This window comes from Phoenix dactylifera, chromosome 7 (genome assembly GCF_051530095.1).
Source record: "Phoenix dactylifera cultivar Ajwa chromosome 7, Ajwa_hap1_PhDact_Kaust_v1.1, whole genome shotgun sequence".
Classification (NCBI taxonomy): domain Eukaryota; kingdom Viridiplantae; phylum Streptophyta; class Magnoliopsida; order Arecales; family Arecaceae; genus Phoenix; species Phoenix dactylifera.
In genome coordinates, this window is record NC_143196.1 from 28,139,473 (window position 1) to 28,150,224 (window position 10,752).

General features: G+C 39.6%; 2 protein-coding genes across 2 annotated transcripts; one reads left to right on the forward strand and one right to left on the reverse strand.

Annotated features, from left to right (window-relative positions):
• The first annotated feature begins 3,391 nt into the window (after positions 1-3,391).
• Positions 3,392-7,880, forward strand: LOC103720316 (putative beta-D-xylosidase 7). The gene is made up of 6 exons (XM_008809961.5): positions 3,392-4,006; positions 4,438-4,734; positions 4,819-4,988; positions 5,403-5,500; positions 5,743-6,507; positions 6,965-7,880. The coding sequence occupies exons 1-6, from the start codon at positions 3,605-3,607 to the stop codon at positions 7,549-7,551; spliced, it is 2,319 nt and encodes a 772-aa protein (XP_008808183.4). The 5' UTR covers positions 3,392-3,604; the 3' UTR covers positions 7,552-7,880.
• Positions 7,881-8,116: 236 nt separating this feature from the next.
• LOC103720315 (annexin D7-like) lies at positions 8,117-10,748 on the reverse strand. The gene is made up of 4 exons (XM_089924396.1): positions 9,956-10,748; positions 9,089-9,240; positions 8,788-9,006; positions 8,117-8,707 (listed from the first exon to the last, which is right to left on the reverse strand). The coding sequence occupies exons 1-4, from the start codon at positions 10,023-10,025 to the stop codon at positions 8,171-8,173; spliced, it is 978 nt and encodes a 325-aa protein (XP_089780522.1). The 5' UTR covers positions 10,026-10,748; the 3' UTR covers positions 8,117-8,170.
• Positions 10,749-10,752: the final 4 nt, after the last annotated feature.

Genomic DNA, 10,752 nt, shown 5'->3' on the forward strand with positions numbered 1-10,752 from the left:
CTTGAACAAGGATATGGGCCAAGCAGGAGTGCCAAGGTTCGCCATGATTGTTGCATTAGCTTGGAGGAAAAAAAACATAATATTAAATGTGGATTTCTTGTCTAGATTGCTCAAAAATATATAATTTCGTGCTAAATTAGTCTAAAAAAGAAACGTGTGTTTAATAGTCATTGACCAAATTACAATCTCTAGTCCACGTTGCTTGGGATTTTAACACCCGCCTCCATTTTCAAAATTTCTTTAATTCTTGAGCCCTAGCAGCTATACACAATTATACCATACATTATTACAAATGACTATACATGCAATGTAACATGGATGGTATAACTGTGTATAAGGCTGCAAATGGATCGGATTGACTTGTGACCCGATCCGACCGGACCCGCTTAGACTCGATCCGATCTATTTTGGAGGACCCGTGGGACCGAATCAGGTCCTAAAATTAGACTTGTTCCATTTTCTGGTCTATTGAATTCAGATCCGATCCGATCTATTTAAAATTTGGATAATTTTGGATTTTCAATCCTACAACCTAACTCAACCCAACTCAAATCTTTAAAATTACTTGGGCCCGTGGACTGCAGCCCGCGAGGGTGCAAACACAAGTTTTGAAGTCATGGATGGTTGACCTGAGTTGGATTCGAACCAGATCTGAATAAGTTGGGTCCCAGTTATACATGGATTCGATCCGATATGAATGATCCGTTGGGTCAAAAATTGTAGTGATAGATTAGATCCAACTTAATTTTCTATTGAGTTGGGTTTGGATCCAAAATTAAGATTCTAACAAGGAACTAGGTTCCACTTGCGTACCCCATGTAGGTATTGAAATCTCTTTTCTGTTTTTCTTTTTTATTTTTTGGACGACAGGAATCTCTCTGTTGTCGTGCGGAGAAAAGTAGATGTCAGAAAAGCTCGTGCTTCGTGACTTAAATATGCTGGTTTGCCATGCCTTCAAAGCAACGTCGGACTTTTCACCAAAAAAAAAAAAAAAAAGCAACGTCGAACTTTATACGGTCATAAAGCGAATTTGCACTCCTCAAAGAATAAGGGGATAAAGCAAAGTTGGACTCGTGTCGAATTGTGGGCGAAAAAGGAATCAACAGATACTACTTACTTTTATCATTTCATGTTCATATTGCTATCATGGAGAGGGGTCTGGCTGTATCATTCGCACAGAGAGATGATTGTTTCTTTTTTTTTTTTTACCACTAAGGTGATAGCCAGTGAAAGCGTGACCTTATTTTCAATCAAGTGATTCTGAGTTCGAAATACACGGACGTCGATTAATTTGTGGAGACCGGATGCTTCTTGCTCGAACACGGGGTCTGGAAGGACGTATCGTTTTGCTGGTAGCCTTGGTGGTGCCAGGTTTGACGTACTCACACGTGGTATTTATGCCGGAGCCTAGAGGGATAACCGAGCTGGGCCCACGAGTGGAGAGGGTATGAGTAAAACCAGCTGAGATGCTCAACACACGGTTATTTCTGTCCGCATCGAACATTCTTCTGACAGGATGGGGGCTGTTACACGGGGGTGGGCTTGACCCTTCTTCCCCCTCCTCTTTTTTTAAGCAAAAAAACAAAGAAATAATTTTTTTTTCTTTCACAATTTCAATTATTGGATTATATCATATCTTGTACAGGTCTGAAAATACTTTATTTTTTTTATTTATCTATAGAGATTCGTACGAAAAATACAACCTGACGGTTCAATGAGAGCCAGTTATTGAGGAATGCTGAAAGGCTCTTAGGATGGGCCCGAGTTTGTCAGGATTGCATGCATTTACTAAAGGATAAGAGACGTAGTCATCCAATCATATGCCTGTGACACGATAGCTTGTTTTACTAAAGCTAGACTCAATAGCCGAGCCAATGGCTTGGTGTGACTTGGAAACCATTCAATCATGCAGAAAAGGAATTGATATGTGGATTAGAGTCAGGTAGTTGCTGCTCATAAACAGGTAGCCAACCACAAATACCAGATCTTTTAGCTCAAAAATCCTTCAGACCGAGTGAACTTCCTAGGCTCAGCTTGCTTTTTTTTTTTTTGATTTTTTTTTTGATGTAGAGGGAGGGTTGATTACCCAGATTAATTATTGTTATAATAATTTAAAGCTTGCTAATTATTAATTGTGATCTTAAATCAGATTTCCCACTTTCATCTAGGCCAAAACGGATCCATAATCTAGAACTATATATAATTGTGTTAAATCTGAACTTTTTGAGTCTCGAAGTAATGCAAAGTAATCATTGGAAGTCCTCATAGATTATATCTTTATAAGATATGATTTAGGCTGCCACTAAATATGATTACTTGAGGCTAGAATACACATTGCTTGTCGCATATTGCTTGTCGCATATCCGGACACACCGTGCATGACTATAACTCGCCACATGCCAGAATACAATGGTCCTAATGGCTCCATCCTGCATCATTGGTCCTTGTTTGTCGGTGATATATGTCACGCCTCGAATCCGGATCATGAAATATGGAAAGTTCGATCTCTATCTCCCCAGTAACCTTACCTCTACTTCTCCCTTCATCACAGCTGAATAGTATTTTCAGTATTTAGGCAATTTTTTTTGGGGGAAACTAGAAAGTGATTAGGAAGATTTCAGTAATACCAATATCCCATAACAAGAAATTCCATATGAAGTCCATATATGTTGTCACAATTCATAAATAGAAGAAACAATCATTATTTTTTAATCAAGAAGTTACTTGCAAAAAAAGTAGTCTTGCATTGAACATTTGGAAATAAAATAGTGAATGCTATAGCGGTCATTGTTAACTGATCTTTATTAGCTATTTCAACAAAAAAATAAAGGACTATGAGAAAATAATGTTATCATTTGATTATGGATTATTTCATAGAATAAATTATAGTTTCTAAACTAACATGAGGATTTGAATTTTAAAAATATTACCTTAGGTGGGTGAACAATGAAACATATCATACAACCAGTGAAAAATAAGCACTGTAGTTTTGCAATCCTGGATGCTATAGCAGCATAGGAGGGTTCTAAATATTTATGGCCATCCCAAATGAAACCGACGTAGTAGCTTTAGTGATCTTCGTTGTCTGAAGAAGAGTCCGCTCCACAACACATCTCGGGGATGCTTACTTATCTTTAAAGATTCGGACGTTTCTGTCTGGCCATATATGGTATATAGGAACAAGTTAATTTGAGTTGGAGCGGTGCTCACTTAATCTCACCGGAGGTGAGGCCATTCTAGTAAAGTTCAAAGCATGTCGGGAACCATCACATCAATGCAACCAACCCTGGATGGGCCGCGGTCCAGCTGCGCCGCCCCCACTTTTCTTCCTTTTACCGAAAAGATTGGTCCTCCTTTTGATCCCCAAATGACCCCTCACTAAACTTGCTCCGAAGCCGTCATAATATTTTATGACATGGGTATTTTTGTCATTCCATTACCCCGTAGTTACACCCACTCGGATTCCCTTCCGCTCTTAGCTTCATCAGCAACTATATATCCGTGAATTCTGTTTGTCTTCTTCTTCATCTACTTCTCTCCTTGGTTATATAACCCCTACCAAAGTCTCATCCTTCTTGGCAGCAGCAACGCCTGCACTAGAAGGATGAGAATTCCTAAGGAGCTCCATTTCCTTCTTTTCTATGTCCTTCTACCACAATTCTTGGTCCTTTCAGCAGACCCACCATTCTCTTGTGATCCTTCGAGTCCATCAACCAATTCCTTCACCTTCTGCAAAACAACATCATTACCCATTGACAAAAGAGTGGATGATCTCATCGCACACTTAACATTGGAAGAGAAGATAGCTCAGCTGGGTGATATCGCCCCTTCGATCCCCCGGCTTGGCATACCAGCCTACAAATGGTGGTCTGAGTCGCTTCATGGGGTCTCAGACTCAGGCCGAGGAATCCACTTCAATGGCACCATTCACTCTGCTACAAGCTTTCCTCAAGTCATACTCACTGCAGCATCCTTCAATCCCCGTATCTGGTACCAGATCGGGCAGGTTCGGTCTCAATACTTCTTAAGTCCAATGCAGTTCTCGAGCTCATGATTTCAGTAAATTGTATTGCTGGAGAGCAATTGATATCTCATTGTTTTAAGCCTATCAAACCAAACTCGGTAGTGTTTTTCTGAAGGAAAGAAAAATGGATTATAAGATTGTTATTGCTCTTGATTAATGTTGATTTGCAGTCTCTGTCTTGCAAACACCGAAGACCATTGAAAATAAATTGAATCCTAATATGAAAATTATCGCCTTAGAAGCGCAGGTACCATTGAATTATTTTAAAACTCATCTGAAATGGAATTTGATCATGAACAGAGGATATTGTTTGAGAAATGGTTTGCATTAATCTATAGCTATTGTTATAGAAGTGTCTATGCTAATAAAGAGTACAATTATGAGTTTTCTAAGCTCTCTTGTTACATTTCAAGGCTATTGGAATTGAGGCCCGGGCAGTTTACAACAACGGCCAGGCAGAAGGGTTGACATTCTGGTCACCAAACATCAATATATTCAGGGATCCCAGATGGGGCAGGGGCCAGGAAACTCCTGGTGAGGACCCGATGACTACGAGCAAGTATGCAGCCGTTTATGTCAGGGGGTTGCAGGGTGATTCCTTCAAAGGGGGAAGTTCTGCAGAGCTAAAGGCCTCAGCTTGCTGCAAGCACTTCACTGCATATGATCTGGATAATTGGAAAGGAAACATTCGATACACGTTCAATGCTCTTGTAAGCAAGCATGTAGCTAGCAGCGAGTTATATTGTGATTGGAGGACAAGATAGTTAATTTTGATTAGTTCCTTTGGTGTTCAGGTTTCAGCTCAGGATTTTGAGGACACTTACCAGCCTCCTTTCAAAAGCTGCGTTGAAGAAGGTAGGGCGAGCGGTATCATGTGCTCTTACAATCGTGTCAACGGAGTTCCGACATGCGCCGATCACAACCTCTTGTCGAAAACAGCCAGGGGGTCATGGGGATTCTATGGGTAAGATATGAAGCACAAAGAGAAGTGATCTCAAGTGAGAGTGGCCATTGAGCTGGTCATTACTCTTTAGCTGTGGCTTTGCACCACTACTCACTTGTCTTCTCCATAAGGCCTCATCATTGTAACTTTCTGCCTGCCTGCTTGTCCCAAGATAACTAATATCATCAAAATAAAGCAGCATTGTGCTTTTAACAGGAAGGAGTTATCCTATGAAGTAGCATATGATTCCTGGGATGGGTTTTTGAATCATCCCTTCATGATTTTATACTCGGGGAGTCAGAAATCTTTTTTCTGAGAAATTTGGGGGGGACACCACCACAAGGGTCAGACCCTGGATTTCTCCAAGTGTAGAGGGCTATTGAATCACAAGTTCTTGTTCTTGTCTGCTGACAACTTTGTTTTATTTTGGATCAGATACATTACCTCAGACTGTGATGCAGTTTCCATCATCCATGATTCTCAGGGTTATGCTAAAACACCAGAAGATGCAGTTGGAGATGTTCTCAAAGCTGGTATGTATTATCCAGAAGCTACCACTCTGCTCTTACTTCTTTAAAACTAATTGATCCTTCCATAGGTCCTGACTAATTTGAGTGCATAAATTGATTAGTATCACAAGGTGGGTACGACCAATAGGCTAAAGAACAACAATAATAATGAAAAATGCTATCTTATCAGAACTTATACCAGCCAAATTCAATCATTATCTTCATAAAAGGCAATCAAGAATTATAATTCGGAACTTAAATTTCAGGAATGGATGTGAATTGTGGCAACTACGTGCAAAAATATGCCAAGTCTGCAGTCCAACAGGGAAAACTATCTGAAGGGGACATAAACCGAGCTCTGCACAACCTATTCTCCATCAGAATGAGGTTGGGTCTCTTCAATGGAAATCCAAAATACGAAGCCTATGGCAAAATAGCTCCAAGCCAAGTCTGCACGCAGAAGCACCAGAACCTGGCATTGGAAGCAGCCAGAGATGGCATTGTTCTGTTGAAGAACTCAGTCAATATCCTTCCTCTGTCTAAATCGAAAGTAAAGTCACTTGGTGTGATCGGCCTGAATGCAAACAATGCAACGAAACTACTTGGCAACTATGCCGGCCCTCCATGCAAAAGCATCACTCCACTTGAGGCATTGCAGAGCTATGTTAAGGACACCAGATACTTATCTGGGTGCGACAATGCTGCCTGTACTTCGAGTTCAACCAGTGAAGCAGTCCAATTGGCAAGATCGGTGGACTATGTGGTTATGTTCATGGGTTTGGATCTGGAGCAGGAGAGGGAGGACCTTGATAGAGTGGACTTGGTTCTCCCAGGGATGCAGCAAAGCCTTATCACTAGTGTCGCAAGAGCGGCAAAAAGGCCTGTAATCCTGGTGCTGTTATGCGGCGGTCCAGTAGATATCACATTTGCCAAGTATGAAAAGAAGATTGGAGGCATCTTGTGGGCTGGTTATCCTGGTGAAGCTGGTGGACTGGCTATTGCACAGGTTATTTTTGGAGAACATAATCCAGGTGAGACTCTCTGCTTTGCTTCAGGATCAACAAATACTTGATGATTAAATTCAGGAGACAATCCACCTGTTCATCTATCAGTTTACACATTAAGATGAGAAGTTGAACTCATTCCACATAAAGTTATAGTTTGAAATTAGTAAATTATGGAAGAAAAAAATTGATGCACATAATATCTTCCCCAAAATCTGTACTTCTAGGACTATAGCCAGTACTTCATATGAAGAGTGCTGATTCGTTAGCTAGAAAGGGGAAGGTTTTTAATGTTAAGTCACCTGGGAAGAATGATTTGCTTGGTGGAATAAAGAAACATCCTTTTTCAAACTATAATGTCTTTTACAAGATTACATTTGAACCCCACCAAGATTTCTAACAATCCAAAATTTACTTTTACATGGATTATGAATTGATCAGAAACTGCAGATGTTAAGTGGTTTGGTTTGATGTTCTAATGCAGGGGGAAGATTACCTGTCACCTGGTATCCACAGTCTTTCACAAGTGTTCCCATGACTGACATGAGGATGAGAGCTGACCCTGCCTCTGGATACCCAGGCCGCACCTATCGATTTTATACCGGTAAACCTGTATACAGTTTTGGCTTCGGTCTCAGCTACTCCACTTATTCTTATGAATTTAGTGCGGAATCTGAGAACAAAATCTACCTGAACAAATCGATCAGTCTTGATGCTTTCAAGATGTCAGGATCTTTAAGTTATGATATAACAAACATGGGCTCCGAAGCATGCAAGAAGCTCAAGTTCTCAACAGTTGTTGGGGTAAAAAATCATGGACCAATGGATGGAAAACATCCAGTTTTGCTTTTTCTGCGCTGGCCTAATGCCCTGCATGGGAGGCCTATGAAACAATTGATAGGATTCCAAAGTGTGCATTTGAAGGCTGGGGAAAGAGCTGATGTCAAATTTGTTGTGAGCCCATGCAAGCACCTCGGTCGAACCAACATAGATGGTGCAAAGTTGTTGGACCAAGGATCTCATTTTTTGATGACAGGAAAAAACGAATATGAGATCAGCATCATGGCATGAATCAGTTGTGAGAGAGTTTGAACTTTAAAGTTTGTAATTTGCATTCTTCTCAAGGGAAAAAAGAAAAAAAAAAACTTGGCAATATGCAGACCCTGAAAAGTGTAGCTCATGGAAGTGCACTAGGAATTTTCTTTCAAAGTAGCATTCAAAGAAAATCTCTAATATCCTTCCTCCCTCATGTTGTCTAATAAATGCTGTCTTAAAGAAGCATCTAGCTTTCAGAAAAAGCTTTTCTATGAGAATTAAAGGAGCACTGACTGTCATTGAGAGAATGTATCTTTCAAAGATTTGAAGAAATCCATGCAGTGCACAATTAGTTTCTGTTTCAATCTATGAGTCTATAATTTATATATTGCAGCTGTACTGTGTTTTACTTTTAGGGGCAGACGAGCATGGCATGCTTGGCCTCAATCCTCGTGACTCATTTTATGAATTTCTTTAGAATTTGTTTTTCCCTTCTATAATAATGTTGAACTTCCTAACAAGCTAAAATCCCTGGACATATTTCATGATAAACATTCACAGGCAACAATTGGTGTTAACACTGATAACCAATCTCTTATCATTTTTCTCATGACTTGCATTTTAATGCTTTTCGAGACCCAGACTTGATAACTTCTCAAGAATGTTTGAGAAGGGCAATAAGGAAATCACCAGCCAAGCTGTAAACTTTGTCAGTGTTGGAGCAGCTGTTACTGTTGAATTCATTCCTTACAAGACTCTCCAGAGTCCATCCAGTCTTCATGGTAAAAGCACTATTTATGTGCTTGATATCGATTTCTGATCGAGTCACCACAGTTCGAATCAAAACCTCTCTAGCATCACCATCCTTCAGTTTTCTTCGGAGTTGCTTGGCAAAGTGCTTCTCAGGAAACTGAATGCATCGGATCACAATACGGAGCTGCCTTCCAAAGTCTCCACATTTCTCTTTTTTTAAGAACTTCATGAATTCATGACCATAGAGCTGTTTGTAGGAGGAAAGAATTGCTTTGATTTGGCTAGTGCTGCTTTGGCTGATAACCAAGATGATGCTCCTCTGATCAATGTGTTTTCCACTTTCAATTGCTTCATAGAGTGTCTTTGCATCGCACATTGCCATACTTGTATCAACTCTTCCTCCATTATAACAGTTCAAGCTTAAGATTGCTAGAAGAACCTAGCAGGAAACACAATGGTTTTTGGTCATTCAAAGATAAATACTTAATAGTAAAATAATTTAATGAAAGAGAAGTTTACCTCCTTCAAGCTGCCAATAGTTTTCAAGGAAACATCTTGTTCAAGGTTGGAGTCGTACTGAGCTTGATAGGCTTGCTTGGCAGAACTAAGCTCCAAAGAAGAGCGAGTGCAGATAATTTCAGTGAGAGTATCAGGATCCAAACTCTGACCAAAGAGTGCTCCTCTCACAATTTCAGCATCTCTTTCAGGAGGTTCGCTTGCGCGAAGATAAGCCACCCTCTGAGTGAAACACATCATCAAGACTAATGGTGCATCGGTATGCATTACTTCTACTTGCATTTGAAAGATTAGGAAGACTTACAGCAAATGGATTGTCTCTTTGGGAGAAGCCATGGAGGAGGTCGCGGTTATAGAGAGCACGGTATGTCTGACGAATGAGCTTAAGCTCTTCCATGTTTCTTTTACTGAGGATCTCCAGAACCTTTCTTGGGTCATTTGATGCACCCTTGCCTGCTGTTATAATACATAGTTAAAGTTAGAAATATGTTTTAATAAGAAATTCTCAAGACAATGTATATAAACTAAAGTTTGATATTTGTTGTAGATATACAAAAGATGATAATATCTGAACGTTGATTGATTCAACTGATTATGTTAAAGTTCCAAGAAATACGCATATGACTGTTGTTCATGGAAGAATTAACTAGCATGCTGCAGGCAATACATTTCCACTGTAAACAAGTCAGATTGAGTACATCGCTTGGTGGCGGCCTTAGAATATGCTTCCAATGTTCTCACACTCCATAGCATCTGAGATAAGTTCTTGAAGTAGGAGTACATCTTTCATTTAACAAACAACACGTTAAAAACGTACACCAACCATTTTTGGCCCTTCGTTCGGAAAACCATTTCAATTTTTGAATATTGGAAAATAAGATTAAAGAGGGATGTCAATTGTAAAAGCTGCAAGGATCTTGACTCAAAGGGTTCTCTAGCTATTGGCAAAGTTAAAATCTAAACAACCTGAGCAAATAAACTCAAGAATTTTGGAACTTAGATGAAAGTTATTTGGAAATTGATATTTTCCTACAGATTATCTCGAACATAAAGACAATGACAAGTTGCATGGAAACCATTAGCAAGATTTTTTGGGTAACCCAATAGCTAGATAAATGAGATAAAAAGCCTCTTAACTTATTCAAAGTTTGGAGACCTATGAAATATATACCAGCAAAACAAGAGTGGAGGTATACACAATCAGCTTCATATTTCTTGGCCGTTTGTGAACTGGCTGCCATTTTAAAGAGCCTGCGGATGCTGATCTTGAACAACTTAAGGATAGAGAGGCCTGAGAGTTCTATTTATTGAGTTCTCTAATGCTATACCTGGAATATTACTTTCTTTAAAGCATCCAGGAAAGGTGAGAACAGACAAAACATCATCTTAAGAACATATCCTATGTTCCAATTTTCAACCATAGCCTTCCCACAACACTTCACTTTCTTTCAGGAACTTTTGTTAAATAAAAGTCATGTTTACATCACTAATGCTCTTATCAGCATAGTCAGAATCTCTCATGAAGGGAATCATTCCATCTGATAGTGCCCGAGTCAGATCCAAATAAAATAAGAAGAAGAAAACAAAAAATAGAATCCAGAAGAGTCCCTGATGATGGGTGAAAACCTGAAAGCAGTTATCGTAGTCACCATGCAAACAGAATCCACACCTTAAATAAAATAATTCAGCATGAGAATCCGCTTGCTAAATACTTAACCACAAAGTTACCATTCAACTAGTGCTGTAGTGGCGGGGAAGATCAAATAATTCTTTTATCTGTTGCCGCTCCTGAGTCAGAGAACAAAGTGGTACTCGAACTTCTTTTCGTATTCTTTATTCCTCATCTAGATTAATAGTCACCTCTGCACCTCTGTTTTAGGGTAGCATTCACATAGCAATAGAGTCCAGGAGAGAAGTAGAAGTCAGTAGCAAAAGTCAGCCAGTTTCACAAGCACAGAATAATTAGAT